Source organism: Spodoptera frugiperda, chromosome 26 (genome assembly GCF_023101765.2).
Source record: "Spodoptera frugiperda isolate SF20-4 chromosome 26, AGI-APGP_CSIRO_Sfru_2.0, whole genome shotgun sequence".
NCBI classification, from domain to species: domain Eukaryota; kingdom Metazoa; phylum Arthropoda; class Insecta; order Lepidoptera; family Noctuidae; genus Spodoptera; species Spodoptera frugiperda.
The window spans coordinates 8,364,507-8,388,593 of record NC_064237.1 but is presented as its reverse complement, the minus strand read 5'-3'; the positions used below and the strand labels follow the sequence as shown (position 1 = coordinate 8,388,593).

At 36.0% G+C, this 24,087-nt stretch overlaps 1 protein-coding gene across 4 annotated transcripts in view; it reads right to left on the bottom strand.

Moving 5' to 3' along the window:
* LOC118264168 (voltage-dependent calcium channel gamma-4 subunit) overlaps positions 1-24,087 on the bottom strand; it is a 98,283-nt gene that overhangs the window by 5,486 nt on the left and 68,710 nt on the right. For all 4 annotated transcript variants that reach the window (XM_050704994.1, XM_050704996.1, XM_050704995.1 and 1 more), the window contains one exon: positions 1,283-1,406. In XM_050704994.1, coding sequence (XP_050560951.1) covers positions 1,283-1,406 — 124 coding nt within the window. The remainder of the gene's footprint in view (positions 1-1,282; positions 1,407-24,087) is intronic.

The following is a 24,087-nucleotide window of genomic DNA, read 5'->3' as shown; positions in this document are numbered from 1 at the left end:
TTAATCTCATTGTCTTCTATTTGCATGAACTTTCTGACTATTCTACAGGTATTTAGGATTGCTGCTTTTAATTTGGCTTTTTTTTGTATTATTGAAATTATTATCTTTATGATTGAGTACAATTTGTACCCAATTACCACATAGCTAAGGTAAAGTATAACGTTTTGTTTTTAAAACCTTAAACGGACAGCCAGGTATACAATAAATACCCATTTTTACCAGTCATATATTTTGGACTTTTTTATGGTATAACCCGATTAGCCAGCAATTGCCACTATCTATGAACACCCGAAACACTAGAGGTACCGTATTACAACTGCATTGACGGCTTTTTGGGGGTTAAGAATTTAAGGGTTGTTAGGGAATCGGGAAGATAAGGAAGCGGAGGGCTTTCAACAACCTCACTCACACAAGGAAACGCAAAGCAAGCGTTGTTTCACGTCGGTTTTCTTGTGACACGGCAAATTCGTGTCGATGCATGGCTCTCCTACACTTAAACTAAAGTATTTGTAGTATTTGCTTCTATCCACCAACACACCTTAAGAAGTTAAAGTAGCTATTATGTAACGGTATCTGCATAATGTTCATAATTCACAATTTCTCTATTCTTTTTTCATACTGTAGATCCCTCAGGAGTTTTCTTCACTTAGCACTTTCAATATGCAGATTTCTATTAACAATTCTCAAAGTTAGTTTTCAAAGTTGGAAGAACGGGACAGATTCTAGCCCCGGGTCATGCAAAAGACGAACGAGCCAGTGTAACAAGTATAACCTAATTACTCTAGAATCAAAAGAAAGGTTTTATTTCAATTCTAAAGCAAGATAAAGTTTTGGAAAGATCTTGCTACGATGAGATGAGACTTTAGTTTGGAACTTAATCGCAGGGTGACATCGAGATATAATTATAAGAGTCAAATCAAATCAATTCACTCAAATGTATCCATAGTGTACAGTGTAGCTAATAACTTTAATACAGTCATCAGTATACCATTTGTAGAAATGAATTAGTTTCGTTGTGTGAGTGAGGTTACCGGAGGCCCAATTCCCCCCTTCCCAATCTTCCCCATCCCCGATTCCCGAACAACAACCCTTAAAATCCTAACTCTCAAAAAGCCGGCAACGCACTTGTAACGCCTCTGGTGTTTCAAGTGTCCATGGGCGGCGGCGATTGCTTGCGATCAGGTAATACGTCTGCTCGATTACCGGCTTGTTTCACAAAAAAAAGTTTATCAAAAAAATGTAGGTATTACTGGTTAATATTTTTTTCTTGTGTTGTAGTTACCTGGGCGGGCGGCGGCTGGCGATGGCGCCGCTGAGCGTGGGCGCAGGCTGAGCGCGTGCGCCGCGGGGCAGCGAAGCATGCACGCACTGCGCACCGCCTGCCCACATTCCTTCCTTGCGCTTCACTGAAATTCATAATAATTAAATTTAAAAATTGGTACATTACAGAATAAATTGAAATCGATAATTTTAATACTTTTTCCCTCACTGAGTTTTAAAGACCCCGTGTTTTGTTGTAGCGCTGACTGTGACAATAACCAACATAGTCGCTAATTACCTAAGTATATATGTATTTAGTAAGGTAAAAAAAGATAATTAGGTAGTTTCCTCGGTAAATACATTTCAGAACCTTGATAAATTCTGATATACCCCTGCACAAAATGTGTATAATATAACTTCTTTTTTTCGAAGGGAGAATATCATCCCATGATATCTGCCACATTGGGCAGGGCAAGAGGGAGTGTCAGACCTTTACTGACTAAAAACTACCCCGTTCCTACTCCTGATTTTCAAACCGGAGCCCCGGTTAACCGCTAGGTAGTCCGCAGTTCCGGAATAACTTCTATGACACTTTTCTTATTCAGACACTTATGTAAAAGACCTATAAGTGTAATATACATAATATTTTTCTCTCATTGAACCTCTCTGAACACTGGCGTGCAGGTATCACTATCGACTATTTTCTTTCCTTTTTCCCTAAACATCTTATTGTACCCAAAATTTTCCGCTATATTCATTGCCAGTCATTTTATAAGAAAGCACCTGATACTGACTTGAGAATCGTGTGTCCAAAATAAATATTACGTAATTTTACTTATTTTTATAAGCGTTCTTCATTTAATAAATAAAAAACTAAGGTTTACTTCGTTTACATTCTGCTGAATTTCCACAATAAACGATATATTTCATTACTGTAGATAGTTTACGCTACAAAATATGGGGTACTTTAACTAGACACAATTTTAAATTCAGTTCAGTGAGACTCCATAATTATACAACATAGAACTATCCCGAGAAAGTCTAGCCTTACAACTAAATATTCAACAATTATATAAATAACGATCCTGAAAAAATACACCGATATCTGAACCCTTAGTGTAAGTTTGCTTTACATTTAAAGTAATCGACTGGTTGGTGCTCTGATTGGTTGGTTTATTCGAGCCGGCCAATCAGACCGCCGCACGCGCTCTCGTTTCGATTACTTTAAATGCAAAACAAACTCATACTAAGGGCACTGCAGTATCCATCCCCAGTCCCCTTTGTAACTGTTTACCCAAAACAGAAATTCCATTACATTGTCACAGGTGGATATTGATATTCAATGGTCGTTTCCAAAGAGTTTTCTGTAGCAACATCAGCTCAATTCATTCGTGGACTAACCCTATACCCACAGTCTAATAATGTTAAAGACAACTCTAATAAAATTCAATTATATCGCCCCACTGGCTAAAATCGTGTTACATTTTGGATTGAACCTATTTCTCACTATTACAACGTTTTACTGTTATGATTTTCGGTTAATTCATTTTTCTAGTTTCCTCGGTGATGTAACTGAGAATTTTGTTGGATTTTGGACCATATTTAAGCAGAAAATGTTTTATTATTTGATTGTTGGTGATAAAAGATTTATTTAACTGTATCTGTGCAAATGTGTAGCACATTTAAGAAGAAAAACAGATGGGAAGGAGGAATTTTGCGACACATTATTTTAATGTCTACACTATCCACACCATTATAACCAAAAAGACATGCATTCACAAACTAAAATTAGTTAAGTAAGTAAAACCAGTTATAACAATGCAGTATCGTGTTTGTGTACCTTAAACTACATTACAATTTCACCCTTATTTCCGTTGAAATATGTATGTGATTAATAAACCTTAGATAACCTATTTCGGTGAGCGGCTTAAAATTAAATTTCATTTAGTTGCTGTAGAATCACCCTTTAACCTCAATTAATGAGCAATAGAGCAGTAAATAAAGACGAAATGTGAGCCGCTGGAGGCATAATTAAACTTAATAAGGTCATAATTTTTATTTTAAAAGCTTTGCGTCTTATATCTACTAAATAAATTATGTATTTTTAAGTGAAATATAATGAAAAATCTTCAATTTTGTGTCCGTTGTTTACGTTGCTTTGAAGCAAGTTCCTTGTTGATGTTTAATGTTAATTTATTTTTAATTAAGTGGTTATGGTTAACATGAAATTTTAAGTAGTGTACTATAGTATTTATGGCTACTCCCCATAATTGCACGGTTGACGCATTGATTGGGTAATTGACTGCTAAGCAACGTGTTATGGGAGCTTGATTTCGGTGTCACGGAATATTTTTATGTAATTTTTCCGTGTCTCTGTCTGAGTGTAATGTGCAGGTAAAATTATATGTTTATCAAGGCACCCACGACACAAAAGAAAAACCTGGTTTAAATGTTAGTAAAAAACATAGGTTATAATTTAAGTTACATAGATAGTAGAAACTATAAGCTAAATGTTAAAAAAATATAGTATACTGTCTGTCCGGTAAATAGAGATATTCTACTTATCATACAACGGACACTAAAAAATATTTAAACAAGACAACTCAATCAAAGCCCCTTACCATACAAAATAATGTCACCTTCCTTACTTTACCTTACTTCACTTACATAAAATCCTTTATCAATAACAGTCTTATACTGTCAACATTAGACAGGTCATTTGTCTAGACTGTCATTAGTACCACAAAAGCAATAGGTACCTAAACTAATTGTCCACATAACAATATGTATCGGAACAAAGCTGAATCGACGCCGCCGTGTAAATTGATACCTTATGTTGTCTATACATGACATATATTGTCTCGTTCCTTATCGTAATTGGGAGATCTAAAGCTAAATATTAATAATTAATTTGGAATAATATATTAATTTTACATATCATAACTTCAGGCCTTTAAGTCTGCAGAGGGGTAGGTAACAAAATGCACATTCATAAACAATGTAAAATATTTTTCGACAGTCGATTTCGTAGCAAATGCGTAGCGTAGCAGTAAAATAGGTTGCGCAACATCGCGCCATGTCGTCGCGTCTGCGTACGCTGCTCAAGAATAAGAGTCCCGTTATGACTTCAAAATAAACTATTATCATTTGATGTGAGTAAACCGTCATTTAGAATGAATTTAGTATATCTCACGATAGTTATAAATACCATTCTTGTTATAGCTGCTTTATACGTATATGTAGCAACTGGGTTACGCATAACGAATCAACGCCTGACGGGCATAAACCGTATTAGATTAACCCTTTAAGCGACCAGTTAAATATACTGATATTTAGCGCTCTATCGGCACGGTAACTGTATCATGCCCCTACCACGCGGCAAATCGTCAAAATTATATTTACACTTTAAGGAGGAGCACTCATGTGAATAGAATGAAAAAATCATGCATGTTCTCTGTCGCAGAAATACGACATGAGCGGTAGGGAATGTGTGTCACATAATTATATACGAAACAGGCGGTTAATGAGTTAAAAGACAAAACTACGGAAACATTGCTAAAATACAATAACAATTTTCATTAAACTTGTAACAGTTGTCACCAAACCCCAGCCAAGGAAATAGGAAGGAATAAATGCAGCGCTAATGACGGTGATATAAACGATGGTTAGAATACGTGATTCCATAATGATCCGGAATAAAACACGAATACAAAGTTTGTAGTAGTAATGTCGGCAATAAACGGTTCCATTTAACATAATTACGCTGGGCGCGGTGTCCCTGTAGACATTTGACGTCGTCTCAACAGACACAAGTTATAAAAGTTATGAAACTCGCTTGGTTCACGTTGCCAATGATGTCCCATTTTGGTTTTCCGAGCCATGTTGTGATTTTAATGCTTTCCTCATTGTTATTCAAAGAAATCTTGCGTTATTTTTTTGTTAAAATGGAATAGTAAAAAAAAGTAAGTTTGTAGTGTGTATTGGTGTGTCGTGGTGGCCCAGAGGTTTAAGACGCCCGCTTATAAATGCATGAGGCTGTGCGTACGAAACCTATCAACGGTAAATACCAATGTGACCTTTTTCAAATTATACGTACTCTTGTAAAATAAAATATAAAGCCAACAATTGTCAGAGAAATTACTAGAATAGACTATAATATATTTTTAAGAAAAATAATTAAAGAAAATCTGCCGCGGTAGCCTACCTTTGTTCTACACTAGCAAAACCTCAGCGCGGGATCATCAATGTTTTGAGCACGTTCTGAGGCTAAGAAATGTTAATTCTTATCAATCTCATAGCAACGCAATTACTTTGAGTAATCTCGGCATCATTATGACAAAAGCTTTTAAATGCCCCAGTTTATATTACTTAAACATAATCCATGCTTTAAAGGAAAATTTAGAAATTAAAACTAATTTAAGATTCCACTGAAAAAAAGTTACTCTCGCTTTATTGCCTAAGGCTCCCTTTGCTAGGATTTCTTTTGAACGACTTAGTTGAGTATTAAAATTAATTATTTTTCCTTAAAACAAATTCATCATTTTAGTAGTACACGTGAAAAAAGAAAAAGTATCTACAAAAAATACCATGTCATATTATTACTAACAATTCTCATGTTCATTACGATGAAAAAAATGTGTGGGTAATTATATTTATCTTACCATTTTTGTGTCTCTAAGGTTGAAACCAATTTAGAATGTTTACTTTCAAACGAGGAAACCTTTGGAACGTAGTTAACGTTTACCGACCTGGAGCAGATGTCACCGCGGGAGGTAAGCGGCTGCAATTTATTTAATGTGGCCCCTCCTACATTTTACGAGGTTTTTTCTACTCTAAGATGATGATATCGTCTATCTTATTGAGTCGTTTGCTTCACTTCCCGGGAGAGATCTTTTATTAAGTGACTGGTGCTTTACAGCTCTCGTGGGGTGGTTTAACACAAACTGTTTTATAGGGTCCTCCCATAGTCTCAGTGGTATAATTAGAACATTATTTAATTTTTTTTTATATATTTATATAAGAACGGTCGTTGTGGCCTTTAGGTTAAAGACGCTCGCTGCTCATATGTAACTGTGTGTGTACGGTAAAAGAAAACATTGTAGTGAAAGTTAGGCTTAGAATTTTTAATTATAGGTAAGTTTGAATTCACCAATTCGCATTAAGAAAGCGTGGTGGTTGATGCTCAAAACTTTTCCGTGTGAGAAGAGACCTTATAAGTTGTTGATAATATTTATTAACAGAACCTTCACACATAACTAAATATATACACTCAAACATACGTCCTTCTAATGAAGTTAGAAGGAAAAAGATATTATCATATAAAAAAGTATACTTTTTCCTCTGTCTTCCATGACAACCATGTCGTACTGATTTACGTAATACATAGGTACTTAATTTACTAAATAAAAACACTTATATATATAAATACATTATTATAATAATATTTGATTTACGTAGGTATATATTGTACTTTGGACCCAAGCTTGGGCGGTGATATGAGGCTTGTTATTTGCAAAGGGCTTTACGCCGTCATATCATAACACTAACTTACGCAAATGCGGAACATTATACGTAGTTTCAAACTGGTACAATAGGCTTTTCTGATTTAATTATTCGTTGACGGAAACTATTCGGTTGTCGACATATTCTACCTATGGATTAAGCATTTGTTTTACTGTATCCTGCAATAACAGTTATAAGGGATATTTCATTAAACTTGAAGGCTACGTAATTTTGATGACTGTTTCGTTGGTCGAGCGGTTGTAAGTAGTGCACAAGGGGTCTCGTTCGATTTCCGGGTCGGGCAAAGCATTACTGGGCTTTTCGGTTTTAGAAAATTTCTCAGTAATGACACGAAGTCTGGAATTCCGCCCAGTGTATGGCAATAAGCTCATCCCCTATTACATGGGACTTATAACACAAATGGTGAAAAGTGGTTGTACATTGTATAGCGGTATTACGTACCGTTGCGTGCACCTCTGCCTACCCCCTCGAGGATAAAAGGCGTGACATTGCATTATAGTAGTATGTTAAAATAAACGATAAATAGGAGCCAAGCAGTGAGTGAAACCATATGTAGCTAGAACATTATTGGAAATGGTCTAGACACAAAATAAATGTACTAATCAAAAACATATAAACTTTTACTAATTAGCTTTTTATTTATTCATCAACTTGGCAAAGGAAATGAGTACTTAATAGTATTGTAATAGAGAAGTTACGACATCATACATTAGCACTAATACAATTTAAGTGGCCTTAAAAGGTTTATAGTAGAAATATCTGTCCGTCTCCGTAGGCTATGAAGTTACTATGTAGGTAATTTGATTGTTTTAGGAGCAGACACAAGGTTGCTTTTTTATAATCAATATTACAACTTTAACAGTTCTTTCCAGTCCGCTTGCGCGTACGATGCGGGCCTATGGATGAATACTTTAGAGATCGCAGTTTAAAATGGTTCAACATTCATTCAACATTATCCAGTCATTGTTAAATGCATAATTTATTGAGTGTATTAATAGAATTTAAACCTTGTCTAGATGCTTTAAAGTTCAAATATCAATTTTGGTTATTGGCATCTGGCTTATTTGTGTTTTTTTTTCTTAGTTTCTTAGACGTGCGGCAATATTTCTTAGTCTCACTCCGGGAATGTGTGATCTATGAAGTTTTTACTGCAGTACATTCACTACAAGAACGTCACGTTGACATCAAAAACTTTTACAATGCACAAGTTTTAGCAAGAGCACTTCATTCTCCTACCAACTTAGGACTTGAGCATCTACAACTTTTTGTACTGTACACTGTGCCTTGACTTTTGAATGCCTTGAATTTCATGGAAAACAATAGTATGCTGACACTAGAAGTTTGTCTAACAATTTAATTTATTTTAAGTATGCTAATTAATGCAGGTTGCTTTCAACTGACGGATCTGGAAGTCTTTGGGACAGGCCTGAGTCTGCGGAAGAGAAGAATCGCACCTATGTGTGAGATGGGACACCGGGGTGGGTTTTATTTAGTAAAAGTCTGACAGTCCCTTTCATCCTCTAAAGGCGAGAGGGCTCTAAGAGGATTTCTCACCTCGGGGTAAAAAAAGGTCTGTGTTGAATAGCGGACGATGATTGTATTGGAATGGTGCTTTTTTAAGGGAAGAAAATCATCCAATGATTTCTCCCGCCTTGGGCGTGGCGAGAGGAAGTGTCAGACTCGTACTGACTAAAAACCATCCCGGTATTGCTCCTGATTTTTGAGCCGGAGTCTCGGTAAACCCGCTAGGTAGTCCGCAGTTTCGGATATTGGAATAATGCTAAAACAGTACTTATAATTAATACATATGGAAAAACTTGAAGAAAAATTTCACCAAGCCCTGCTAACATCTAAGTATCCATAAAATGATCCAAGCAAAGAAATATACATCTTATATTCATGCAATCATCGATCAAAGTCCATTCCATACCGGGATTCGGTATATCGTTTTCTCTTTCCTACTTTGCAGTATTTAATCCAAGATTATGTTCGTCCGTGATAACAGGAGATTGATCGAAGCTACCCATCCCCTTAAGCTTAACCTTAGCTACAAATGTTATGTAACTTTTGTTTTTGTTATTGTTTTATTAAGGCATGTACAACATTACCTCGAGTAATCGTAGTAACTATCGTTGGCTGTATTTCCGAATCGATACGACCTTCAAACCGCCTAGAAAAAAGCGTATTCCTTTTTAAAGGCCAGAAACGCATCTGAGTCTCTTCTGTTGTTGCGGATATCCATTGGCAGCGCTTCGCTTACCACCAGGTGACCCCCTATTCCATAAAAACGAGTACTGCCACACAATGCGATTGCTGACCAAGAGGAGGACATTTTCTTTGAGGAGCTAACAATTTTGTTCTGTTAAAAAAATACGTGAAGGTATGGCTTTCCCTCGAAAAATAAGGTTATGGTTGGTATAAATGAAATTTGTTGATTGTAATGAGTATACCGCCCGCTGGTCGCACTGACGTCGGCATTCACAGCAGGACCGTAAGAAATATTGTTGCGACGTAAGCTTGTTAGCTTTTTGAATCATCCTTGTGAGGGAGTAGTCGCCTTCTCATCTAGTAGTAGGTGAATTAAATGAAATTATCAAAAAAACCCATTAAATATACATTTTCTAATGTAACTATCACTGTATTTATCATTCCACGAAAGAGTGGGCTGAGCAACGTAATGTAAGACAAATGATTCTTAGAGTTTTGGTGGAGTTTATACCATAAAATACATTATTCTATACGTATTAAGAATTTTCTTGCATTTTTTAAATTTAGTTATACTTAAGCACTAATTTTCATGTTATCTGCAAGTTCTGTAACACACCATTTATTTCATAACTAGCGACCCGCCCCAGCTTTGCATGGGTGCAATGGTGATATATTATACCTGTATTATACATAAAAACCTACCTCATGAGTTACTCTATCTATTAAAAACCGCATCAAAATCCGTTGCGTAGTTTTAAAGATTTAAGCGTTCATAGGGACATACAACATGACAGAAAATTGAAATTGTTTTATACTATGTAGTGATATTCATACATTCATACACAAGTTACAAAATCTACTTCTAGAATTTACCAAAATCTCTACGAGAAAAAAATATCATTAAAGACAAAAACACTCAACGTTTTTTCTGTAACAATGCAATCGGATACAAATACAAATGATATCCATTATCTCAGGATTTGTGTAAAAATGTATGAGGCTCTTCGGGTGTACGGCAATCAATCAAGGGAACGCCCGCGCCTCTGTTATGCGCGACTAATGAGAACGCTTAGATTGAGCACACATCCTCCATTCAGGGATGACGAAATAAGTGTATTGCTTCTAAAGCTTTTTATTTAATCAGTTTTCTTTAACAAAGAATCCAGAAAACGACCCCTAAAATAAATTATACCACTTTATCATTTACAGGTCTGATAGCACCACAATAATTTATTCTCCAAAGCAAATATCGCTCATTTTAGTGCCAGGGACAATACACCAAAACCGAGCCTACCGCACTGTTTGCAAATCGGGACCTAAATCTGGGCCATAAACCACGCGGCCAACACAGCTACCACAATATCTACAAAGTAACAAGTACAGAAACAAACAAAACAATGCCGGGAAGGTGTAATCATTACCCTCCCTTTCCCGCAAGTCGGACAAAAAGGTAAGAAACTCCTCCGGTAGATAATAGCCACAAAGATTAACTTCTTGATAACTTTTCTGTTAGATAAACTTGGCTTCTTTATATTAAATTATTCCAAAACTTGTAAGGTAAGATGAAGATTTTTGGGAATGCTAATTGATTGATATTAAAATTCGTGAACTTTTATTTATGTTTTGTTATAAACATCATTTTGGAGCATTATTGCGTTCGAATAAAGGGTGTTGGACTGAATAAACACTTGGGTGGCAGAGAGCGCGAAGTTTCTTTCCTGGGACATAAATTACGTTATCTTGTTTGAAAAACATCGTATCTACCTGTTGGCGAGGTTCCGTTACGAGATTCTCGTATCGGATTCGTGCCTACTGAGTATTTTAATATTTTGCTTGAAATTTACCTACTCACTCGATTTCAGTTAAGCTCAAGGGAAAATAATGGGATAATGTATGCGAATGTAATATCTATGTACAAGGAAAACATTGTGTGATCCAATTTACCGACTTTCAACACGATTTCTATAGAATAGATATGAGAAGTGATCGTTCAATTTGACATAATATCAGGCCTAGTTTTCTGCAAAGTAGCTGGAATAATGTAAAGGGACATTAATACATATATAAACTGTAGGTATCTACTGACATTTTATGATGAGTTTCATTTTTTAACAAAATTGCTTTTCTTGCTAGACTGTACTACCACTGAAATTAGAGTACATACATAAACACACACCTGTCTCCCATGGGGCAGGTAGGCAGGTAGTCAGAGACAATGGAACGCCAATTGCTACGAATCTTACATACCTCTTTCACTTCATCAACAATCATCAGTCTTTTCATGCATGCTCGTCAGTTAAGGGTATTTTCAATTTGGCCCTTCTTTAACGTATCGCCAATCTGGTCGCTATATGTCCGTCTAGGGCGCCCTCTACCGACAGCCCCATTCATATCTAGCATATTAGACCAAAATGAGTATAATAAAAATATTTAAAACATACAAAAAGAAAAGTAAAAATACAAAAACATGATAAACTAATATTTACTGAGTACAAAATATCCGTTCACGTAACAAAAACAAAATAAACATGCAACATGTACGTTGTAAGTGTCGATACCTAACAAGTAGGGAGTAAATAAAGAGCCGCCTAGCCGTGAGCGGTTCAAGTGTCCACTTAACCCCGTCGAACCCACGAGTGGACACGAAAGGTCGATCAAAGAAACAACACACGAGAAAAAATATAAGGCAATTAAAAGGGTTTTGTATGCTTTAGATAGGGCGCGTGTTAGCAAATATTACTATGTTGATAAAGAGACAGAAAGATTATGTTTCATTTCGTAGTTATTTCTATACATAAATAATGGTTTATAAGGGGGGAAAATCATCCAATGACTTCTCCCGCCTTGGGCGATGCGAGAGAGAGAGTCAGACTTTTACGGACTAAAAACCGGTTCGAAGGCAAAAGTAGGTAGAAGGTTCCTATTTTTGCCTTCTAACCGGATCCCCGGTAAATCCGCTAAGTAGTCTGCAGCTCCGGATTACACAAATAGTGGTACGCCCTGGTTTGCACAGGTGCTTATTCTCGACTTCTCTGATCAACATTTCCTTACATACTTATTATACAGAATATTACTCATTAATATACCTACAGTGTGCCTAAATACATTTGCTGTCGTCTTAGGATCCAAAACTTTCTATGTCGTTACGAATTTCTCACCCATTCAATCTAAGCCCAAGCCGTTCTACCCCTGATGAACTACGTGAAAATGGTCCACTGTTCTTCATTCTTCCTCGTCTTTGTAGAATATTAACCTAAATGCCCCTTAGGACGAGGGGACGAATCGGGAACTCATAATGTATAAGGATATCGGTAAGGCGATTAAACGTTAAGTTTGATCGATGCTATATTCGCTGCCCTAAGCAAACGAGACCTACCCTTTTAGGATATCATAGTTACTATTATTGCCCCTTTTATTTTGCTGGGTAAGACGTTGTTCATATAATGTGTGTGCTTTCCCATAATCGTCATGGAGGGTCGTGTAAGTTAATGTCCGATTGGTCTATATCGATAGTCAGTTCAATTATGATATTTTCGCCTTATCCAACTTTATTTTTCCATATCAGCTTTCCACCATACCCCGTTCTTCTTTGCATAATATCTAAAAGATACGTAACATCCTTAAAACCATTCCATGCTACGGTTCTAAACGCTGAAAGCCTCTTTGTTTCATAAAACCATTTATTCCCATTTTCTGAGTCAGACAAAATCCCAAGACCTCGTTTGAAATCTGAAGTCATCTTATTATACTAACAGCAAAACATTCGCAAGATAAGGTATTCTCCCAAGATCCTGCCTTTAAATGAAAGAAATTATTCAACAACTAAAATTTTTGCCTTAAGAATAGGCTCCGCACTGAGTGCCGGGTCATTAAAAACGGACAGTTAAAAAGTAGAAAACAAAGATCTATTACGAAAATTTACTATACCGTTTCAATTTTGTTAAGTAGTCTCAAACGTCTACAGTTTTGTAGGCAAAATAAAACTGTAGCTATAAAAAGGCAGGGTCGAAGCCTAAGCTGCCATCTTGGTGAGAGATTAACAGCCATAATCAAGCAATTGGGTGAGGATTACAGCGATTTTTATGTCGCCATTGACGATGGCGCCCCGACGGGCCCTTGAGCGCGTCATCAATCAACCTCGTCGGTTCAAACTCGTGCAATAACAATGACGAGCATGCTTACGGAGAAATTCCCTCGGAAAGTATATGTACAAGTAGGTAAGACGGTGCGTAATAAATGTAGATTTAATGCGTAAGCGATATCGACTCCCAATGACAGCACGCGTCGTACGCACATAATTATTCATCGCTCAGACGTTTTAGCGGAAGGCGCTAGGTAAACAGCTCATGATTACCGAGATTTTCTTCGTAATAAAAGTTTCATAGCGTTTATTTTTACTCAGAAATATCTAAGCTAGCGTTAAAATATTGCGAAACGTATCCCGGATGGAGAAAAAACAATTAAACTTCGTACATTGAGAGATTGTTTTTATTTTGTGAATGTGAGCGACAAAAGACGTCTCTTTAACAAATTCGTCTGTCTTACGACGATTACTTGAAGACGACGTTATAAAATATAAGGCTTTTACTATAAAAATAGGCGTCCGCGACAATTAAGGCTAATGGCCTCACATTTTTTAAAGGCTCATTGTGCGGAAAATTGCTTTGAAGTTTGATCACTAAAACGTAAAGAATATGCCATTCAGCTCTTTGTAATGAATAGTTCGGAAGTGTAATAAATTACTTATCTAAATGCCATTTCTCTTCTGTAAATGCTAAAATATTCAACGCGTAATCGTGGTCGGTAAGTATAATATTTATGTTCTGCAGCGTAAATAATGTCTTTATTAGGTTAAAGTGCTTGTTTTGTATATGGTTTTATCTAGGATTCTAGGGAAAAATGTTAGTGCAATAATTACCAATTATACACGTAGGTATTATGAAACCTAATGTAAATATTCTTTCAAGACATTTGTACGGACTTGTGAAAACTGTTACAAAATAAAAAACAAGACTAGCAATTCTGTTTCCATCCTCACGTAAAATCCTTAGTTTTCCAATGAAAGAAACTGTCACACGTTTACAAGACTAACGATGGCCGGCAATGTCATCGTGTGGAAAATATGGCGTCCAACTGGCCACGCCAAATGTTAGTATAATAAAGATCAGATTCGCCAGCACGTAGCTGCCTGCATCATAAAACTGGACATTCAGATCATAACTTACTAAGATTTATCGTACATATGTAACGTCGTAGATTAAAAGTGTCTTACATTAGTATGCCTGTGGAATTTTGCATCATTATCACAAGAACATAAACATATAAAAATACGTAATTAATATATTTTGATCCTTCATGATTTTGTTTAAGTATTAAATTTTTAGTGTTTTTTTCATTATGTTTACTCAGACAATGATTTTTGTCGTCGATTGTCTCACCAAATTGTCTTGTACTATAACATCGTGACCTTTTATAAGTCTTACAAAAGAGGCAATGGGGACCTTAATAGGTACGAAGAAAAATAAATAATACATTGGCGTATCAAAGTGTAGTCTGTCTACCCTACGCACGAGGCGAATTTTCTAGGAGACCGCCCTCACAAGTGTTTTTAATTGCACCTTGTGTCATAATAAAATATTTTTATGTATAAATTATTAAAGCGTTTGTTTGACGAATACAAAGACATGGTGTAATTGCTGTAAAAAAAAACATTTTCTTTACCACTTACACTACCACTTACACTACCACTTATACTACTACTAGTAATAATTATGGGTCAAGTATTACAAACACCAATCTCGTCTAAACTCCAAGATAAGATCATGACAATAGCAACAGTGACTGCAAACTGGCCGCAAACTACCGCAGGGTATAATCTGTACTTTAAACTGTGAAGTTAGAACAAATTAATTTCGAGTATTGTAGCAAAACTGCCGGCGATTGTATCTGACCGCTTTTGTACTTGTGTACCAAGGACATCAGTTCTGTTATTGTTGTGATACGGCTGTGCACAGGGACAGGTTAATTCAACGATGTTCGTAGTATTATAAAGCAGAGAGCGCTTATTGATCCTACCTCATTGTTTGAGTGATTACAAAAGTGCAACTGCGAAGGGATCTCAGGATTCTGACACTCCCTTTCGCCTCGCCCAAGGCGAGAGAAGTCATTGGATGATTATCCCCCCTTAAAAAAAGCACCATTCTAATACAATAATCGTCCGCTACTCATACATACTAATTAGAAGGGATCTCAGGTTTGATTCAATTGGAATTTTTTATCCTAAAAATATCTACAACACAGCTTAAATCAATTTGAAAAGATTGAACAATGTCCGACATGCTTATTTGCTAAAATCAGATTAACAAGGTTTTTCTTGTGAATTTTCGGAAAAATCGCCCCATATATCTATTGAAAGGCTTGCATAATAAAGCTTATAATGTTCCCGTTTCTTAGTACCCGCTCATTGAATTTTGTTGAGGAAAGTTTACCTGTTTCTTATAGAACATGTGTTTAATAAGGGGGGATTGTACTTTGGATACACGAAAAGACCGTATACCTGTCAGCAACAACCCAACTTTTCCTTGTAAAAGAACAAGAGGTTATTATGAATTTGAAAATGTAACATTGATTAAGTTTTCTTATAAATGTTTCCTTTGTATTATGATAATTAATTCACTATATATTCTACTACTTACAGTGAATTATTATTTATGTAAGATTACATCAACAATCAGGAAAATTAAGTCTATTTAATTACATAGTATAAAACTAAGTCTCTTTCCGCCCTCTGTGTACATGAATCTTTAAAATTACGCAACAGATTTTTATTGGTGGTTTTATTTATTTAACAGATAGCGTGATAAGTTCATACTTATCAATTAAATCATTTAAAGAAAAATATTTATATGTTTAATAACTCCGACTTCAACGCGTGCAAGGAGGCGGGCCAAAGCTAGTAAATTGTGCATTAAAATAGAAATAAATGAGGTCAACATTTCCAAACTCAACAAAACCCAACCTTTCTTTTTCTTCTTATCTTTTAAATTCGTATCTTTCACTTGTTGATTATCCTCCAAAAAGGCAGTTTAAACACAGTTAAAATTTTCTTCAACTTAATCCTTAATGAAATAATTACTTATTCGGCTATGCACACGTAGTTTTATGCTAACCATGGACGCTAAATGCGGTAACAATTAAAATTCCATTAGGGGAAGAAAACTGATATGGTATTCTGTGAACACGACTCCGTACCCTTCTTACGGGGTACTTACGAAATTTTGCAAACACGTACATAAAAGGTAAATGACCTCTAGGCTGCTTTCCACAAGGGATGTGCTATGCTACGTTGCTGGGCGTTTGGCTTCCACCAATCATATTTATTGGTACTTATAGCTTAACACTGGTGGAAACGGGTTCAACTAAGACATGTTTTTTATATGGAAAGATGCGTGCTATGGATGGGTTCAATTACTACGCTGGTACACAATACATAGCTTAACACTGGGGGAAACAGGTTCAACTGAGATAAATTTTTAATGTGGAAAGATGCATGCTATGGATGGTGTCAATCATCACGCTTACTCAATGCGGGTTGGCGATTTCAAACTTATATTTAGAAATAATTTAGCTCGAATTTCCTCACGATACTTTCCTTCACCGTTAGTCAATGGTGTCTAAATAATCTTAGAAATTAGATATAACTCGGTAAAAGTCACATTGGTATTTGCCGTTGGTAGGTTTCGAACTCTCACTCTCATGCATGAGAAGCAGGCGTTTTGAACCTCCGGGCCACCACGACTAGTGTTAGCATAATGTTATGCGATGTTATTATTAAATTGTCAACAAGATATTCGTTAAACTTGTGTACCTCTCAAACTGTTTGCCTAAAACATTATTACAAAGTCAAAGTCGATCCAAAGTTAATACGAAGTTCAATCTAGATTTGAAATTTGATAAACCGCTAGGTATTTTAGAGCTACTCGAGTTTTGTTGCTAATAATTTGTTTAATTTTCATGTTTCATGGAATAATATTACTGGTATTTTTGTATTATATCATTGGTGTGTTTATAAACATATGTTAATTACCAACTGGATCCGAAAAATAATTAAAGAGAATCAAATAAGTTGTTGTTGTAGTAAGTAGGATTGTTGGTGAGTAGGAGTGGTTAAAATGTATTATACTCTACCGAGATGGGGCAAATTATTATAATACGGTAGTTTCCAGCTGGCCAAATTCAATACTTTTATCAAAATTTCAAAAAGGATACTTTTCCTGAATTTTGAAGGAGATCGCTACTTATGATGTCATCTAATTTTTGGGTAAAAAAAGCATACCTATTACACAAAAAAATAGCTAAAATAAGTAAATTAAAGACTGAAAGTATGACTACTTTGGAATATTGTATTGTATTGAAAAGTTTAAATAATTTATTTTTTACCTAAAAAACTACGGTACTCAATTAAACAAATCTCCATACGCCAAACGAAATATAAACAATATACTCCAAATCTCTACACAGTTCACAGCTCAGGGAAAAAGGACAAAAAATCCAGTGAAACCTAAGAACTTAATAATGCTTGACGACCACAACCTGTCGGACAAAGGTTTAATTAAGATACTTCCTTACACGGTTCGTACAAGTGACGTACAACGTTAAACAAAAGAAGCTTAAAACCCGACTTCGCAGAGTTTCTTCACAAAGTTAATCCCAGCCAAATATCTCCGGATGGTTTTGGTCGTTAGGAGTATTTTGTACGCTTGTAATAAATGTTTTTAATAAAGTAGGATCAAATAAATAACGAGGTACTGAATGTGTTTTGTGTTTTTTTGCGTTTGACGAGGCTTTGTTGAAATCAATTGTCATGTTTTTGACCTTACCTTTATTGGTTATTTTTTAGGGAACAGAGAGTAAAGTTCCCTAAGAAAAGGATCCTCCGACCAGGCGAGGTGATCAGCCTGGCGGGCTTTCTGCCCAACTGTTGTTCGTTGGGATTTTCTATCCGTGTTTATTCTCATGTAAACTTCGTATGTGCGATGCAGGATATTTGTGACGTCATCCATTGTTTGCGTCGATAGTCTATGTGCGACTTTCTGTCATCTGTCACTTGTTACTTGTCAATGTGTCGCCACATCACTCCCCCCAAGACCGGAGGTCGATCCTGTTGAGACGGCTTTGTTGAGAATCCAGAGCCAGTTGTCATTCCAGTTCGGAACTGTGCCGCTGAATGCCCAGTTAGGCTCGCAGTCCCACGTGAGTCGGGGAATAGATGCTGCGAAAGTGCGTAGTGGCTGGCGTCTGCGTTGAAAAGTCCTCAGACCGTGCGCAGAGTGCTGTGCCTATGATAGGGAAGAACCAGGCTGCATATCTTCGATTAGCGTTGGTGGTCCCTTGAGGCCGAGGATCTGGTTGGCTGCGACTTGATTACCGCTCATGATGGTTGAAGATGTAAGGATGACGGTGCTGATCTGCTCCGTGAAGGTTGGTTTCAATGTCGGGGGTCACCACTTTAGGGAACAGAGAGTAAAGTTCCCTACGATCCTCCGACCAGGCGAGGTGATCAGCCTGTTTCTGTGTTGTTCGTTGGGATTTTCTATCCGTGTTAATTCGCATGTAAACCATGTGCGATGCAGGATATTTGTGACGTCATCCATTTCAAACAGTCCTTAGCAATTGCTTTTCGGGATGAAGTCGTTATTAAGTAATTGTTTAACCTTTTGTATGTTTATGAGACAATAGAAAACCTATTGTGTCTCGCGTAGATCTGAATACCACGAGTTAAGCAATCATTAAATGTCTCTGAGTAGGTACGGCAAATAGACTACTTTTCCTTCTTTGCTGAAATTAGCCCTAGGACGGGAAGCTAGTGCCTTTATGCCTTTTGCAACAAAACACACGTATAAACAAAATAAACAACAAAGACTTTTTAATGGACTTTACAAACAAATCAAACATTACTTATTCCTTCTAAACTCAAGATAATATACTTATGTAATATGTTATCGGGGGCTCCACGCATGATAATCTCCAATGAGCCTTCGATTCGGTTCCCCACTTACTTGCGTACTAAACTTATCCGTAACTTTCTGATTGATTATTCTGATCGTCGAAGTTCCCTTTTGTAGAAATGTTACTTAGTTCAAACCTTAATGTTACTTGATAATATAATTGAAGAGGTCTAAAACTTTCGAGACGAAATAAATTTATAATTCAATGTACAAAGATTCGAAATCTCTTTAGGTAAACTATTAGTTACGTTAAAGTTTACATTTGGACAGTTGTAAATATTTTGAAATGACGTTAAGTTATTTGAGATGGTTTATATATACATAACCGAGTTTTGATCCGGAGCAGCGGACTACTTAACGGTTTTACCGGGGCTCTGGCTCGAAAAGCAGGAGTAGGAACGGGGTGGTTTTTAGTCAGTACGTCGCGCCCAAGGTTGGAGTCAATGAAGGATTTTTACGCCTCAAAAAAAACTGAGTTTTGATTACTATCTAGTACGAGGTATACCTACTTTAGAATCATATTGTTAATAACGTTATCTTATTTTAATTTACCAAATTATCAGATCAGTTTTCTTCGAACACTTCCAATTTTAGCAGTTACACACTACTATAATGTGAATAGTAAGCATACTATCTTCACAGTATACGGTACCTACATTTGTTGGCTGTCTATCATCGCCCCTTGTAAGGAGTTTGGCAACTTTGACAACTCCAGATCATTCCCACTGGGAATATTTGGAACCTTCTCAACGATTTTGACGCAGAAATTGTTCGAAAACAAAAAGAAACCGCGGTATCGTTTAAGATATTACACTTTGGTTGATTCCCTTTCGTGTAAAAGTTTCATTTAAATGCCCCCAAGGATTTTGATTTGATAAATAAAGATTAAAGTTTGTGTTGTATTCGGGTTTGACCTGATGCACGCTGATGTGTCGCTTTTGCCCTTTTCTAATGGCTGTTGTTTCGAAGTAAAAGGAAAATGTGCTGAAAGTTTTATTTTGTTGTTATTTTTTGCAGTTTAGATATTGTAAGGACACAATTAAGCTGCGGACTGCTTAGCGGGCTACCGGGGCCCCGGCTCGAAAAACAGGAGTAGAAACGGGGTGGTTTCAATCAGTAATAGTCTGACACGTCTTCTCGCCTTGTCCAAGGTGGAAGTCATTGGATGATTAATCTCCTTAAAAAAGACACACTTAAATACTTTTAAGTGAATCTTAATACTTAAAAAGTTTTAAAATTATATTGAAAACAAATCCATCAAAAAATATATCTATGCATACGCATTCAACTTCTAGTCCGTAGCGCGGTAAAATGTACTTATCTGTCACATTTGACAGCTGACAGCATCAACATGACAGTTAGTGCTTTCGATAACACAGACTAAAACTAGTGATATTCATTTAGTCGATTTTCGTTGTCTAACAGTACCTACCATATTTTCATCTCAAATATCGCGCAAAATACAAAATATCCATTGAACATGACGAACAAACAAAATTAAGCCTTAAATACATTAATTTACATTAATAACTTCTTATTTTCATTTGTACATAACCTTGGACATTTTGGAAGTTTCCGATGTAAACAAGTTAAACTTCAGCTAATCCTGAATGAAGGTCAATCAGTTAATTAATGAACTTATTCAGACGACAGCTAAATAAATCAATGTGTTTCTTAGAACAACAAATATATATCTTGTTTACTTATATTCACTTTGATCCCTATGCCACTGAGTTTCAGTAGCACCTATTATAGTAATAACATGAAGTTTAAATTGAAATTAATGTATTACTTTTAATATTTAATTAAACTTTCTGCAAAAACAGCCGCACTCAAGGACTTTTATTTTAATGATTACTTAAACGACTCCTGAGTTACGAACGAGTAACGATTTTGTATCAAAAACAATTGCTAAGGACTAAGTAACCATTAAATCTCCCTGAGTGCGGCTGTTAGATCTACGACTTAATTTTCGCAGAATGTTAAATATTCTAATTAATGAAAACATAGTACCATACCGATAAGTAAACATAGTGTTACGTAGAAAGTAGACTCTGAGTACCACAGTAAGTTCAATTGTAACTCTACACAAAAAATAAACATGATACTACAATACAACTCTAAAAATGATTACATCTTAATTGGAAACGCACATCAAACAGACAAATCTACGGTAAACGCACTCAAACCGAACTATTCACTAGATAAAGCAACATAAACTGAAACTTCTTGTTTGCACGATTAACGAAATAAACTGTTGTCTATTTAGTATTCATGGGGATATGCTCATTGTGTATTCGACTAGCGAACTGAAATGAAATATGGACTATTCTCCGTGAATTTTGAGCACAAGGTGCGTTAGTAATACTCAAGACTTGTTGTTATTGGTGGTTTGCGTTCGCCTGTCAATTACATTATTCTTTTTCTGCTGTTCATTATTTGCAATATTCCTTTCTCTTCTTTTGTTTTTTTTGTATTATTTTTTTATTTATTACTTTTTTGTCCTTTTTTCTAATATATGTAATTTGAGTAAGCCTATTTTCATGTTTCAAGCTTCAAGCGCGCATTTTAATACAACTACGTGCATATATTTTATTTTTGCCGATCACATGCTAAGCGCGCGTAAGCATGAGAACACCTGAATACTCTTTTGAATAAAGTGTATGTAGTTTTAAACGCAGGTTAGGATGGATTTACTTTGATTAAAATGTAAACTTGATTGAGCATTGAACTGTTTACATGCAACAGGCTTGTGCAAAATAGTACCTGACAGAAATTATGAACTGTCAATAGAAAGAAACTAAAACAACTTTTCTGTCGTAAACTTAAAGATTCAGTGTAAACGTTCCAGAATAAGCAAAATTAAAAAGCAATTTAATTGCCATGACACGTAATAATAAAAATATTTAACAACTATTTTTGATGACTACTTAAAGGCAGGCCATAAAGTTTCTTCCGACCTCACAGACCAAGCAAAAAACGTTAATAAAACCGCAACACCATAAAACTGGGCACACAAAGTATCACATTGCCCTCAAACAGAAATCCAATAAGAAAATATCGCACTTTCGTAACATGAACAAGAAATGGCAGCCCTAACTCGATTCACGAACTACTCACAGAATCTTCTTAATGCGAAATGTTCCAAATGGATACCATTGTTTTCTTCCACAAAAAGCATCAAATAAGTAAGAGAGCGAATACAAAACGAAGTATAGAGAGCACTCAGTATCGTAACAGTGAAGCGAGAATACGATATGTCTCCATCACATTACCATACATTCTTGAAATCGACGTGGGAATGGATACCTATTCTGCAGTGATGCGTAACTTAGGAAACACCTCCTTGCCGAGGCCACTTTATTTTCACGGAATTCATTTTCAGGTTAATATATTACGCGACGTGCAAGAAAGCGGCGGGTTAGGTATTTAAATCCCGGCTTTTTTCTATTCCAAACATTTATTGAATCAGAAACGGTTCGTGCACGATTCCTTTACTGCGTGCCGTACATTATTTCTTTAAAAATATTACTTGCCAGGTGAAAATTCAACTGCAGGGAAAATGGGAAATTTAAAATAAAATATTGTACAACCGCGAGGTATCCGTTGCATGAAAGTTAAGAAAGTTGTTGCAATTTCTAGAATATTTTCTCAAACATATCTGGCGCAAAATTAACTGAGATGGTACATTTCGAGTTCCAGGTTTCTGCAGTTAGCTCGACGTCCCACAAGTGGCAATTTGGACGGCGACGCAACGGAAAGTGCCCAACTACTCCTTACTTCTAACAGAAAATGAGAAAACAAAACATTGCTGCTCCTGCACTACTTAATTAGGTACATAGAAACGGCTTTAGTTACGGGATACTGCTTGGTATTAGGTTCTGCCAGGGTTTGAACAAAAGGTTTTGTCCTGCTGCTTAGTTCACTCGATACGTTAATTGAGTCAAAGAACGAGACATTTTTATAAAAGATTTTCCTAGAATTTCCCTTTGTGGATATTCAGAATTTACATAAGCCCAAGGCCTTAAAAAGAACAGTCATAACGACTAGGTACTAGGAAAGCAGAAGCCACAAGGAGGTATTCAAACAAGAAATAAATTAAGCACACAATAACGACACTCTGTACACTGCCTCTGTTAAACAAAAATGAAGATACATTTTTCTTAAATCAAAAACGGTACACAAAATGTGTGTAAACACAAAACCCTTGTTCCCTCGGTTTTTATGTTCAGAAATTTACATACATTATACGAGGATATTTTAATTTAGTTAACAATGTTATAAAAGGTATATAGTAACGTTTAGTCTCAGCGTGGTTGTAAAGAACTCGACACATGCAAGGGAAAAATATTACCCGCGCTCGCAGTCTATTAATTATCTTATTCATAGCTCTGCGGTTGTAAAACGGTTTGCTGCAGTCATATGATGCTCTGGTGTTTTGTTCTGATTATGTTTTCTGCGGGATCTTTTGTGTCCTTAATATTTTGGTTATGAAATGTTGTGAGTGTAAATAACTGTGTAGTAATAGCTGATCTCTTAGAAGTCTGGAGTATAATGAGTTGTAATTTATGAACATTCTATAATTTTAGACTAATTCTTTATACTACTTATATGCATCTTTTGGATGAAAAAAATAACAGTATTACAAAGACCTTAACTTTATTTGAATTGCAAATGCTAAGGCGTAAAGTAAAAGCTCATACCCATAAAAAAGGGTGACAAATAACATAACAGTTGGAAACTGCAACAACCATATACTTAAAGCATTGAAGGAAAACAGGCGGAATGTTATGTAACTTTACTGTTTTATTCTTTATCTCCGTAAACAGAGCTTCAATAAAATGTCAAGACGCAGTGGGCATGGAGAGGCAGAAACGCCTCAATCGCGCACCGCATAATGTGTGAATTATTCGCGAGAGGGTGAAAATTTGGAACGAAAGATGTGTAATGTGATTTTCACAGGCCTTGTCTCTCCCTTTATTGGATAAAGTTCAAGTTTTTACTGTTTTTCCGACGCTCTGTACCCTAATCTTCCTTATGACGTTATTAAAATAAATATTCTTTTTAGTTTTTAAGAAGAACGTTTGAA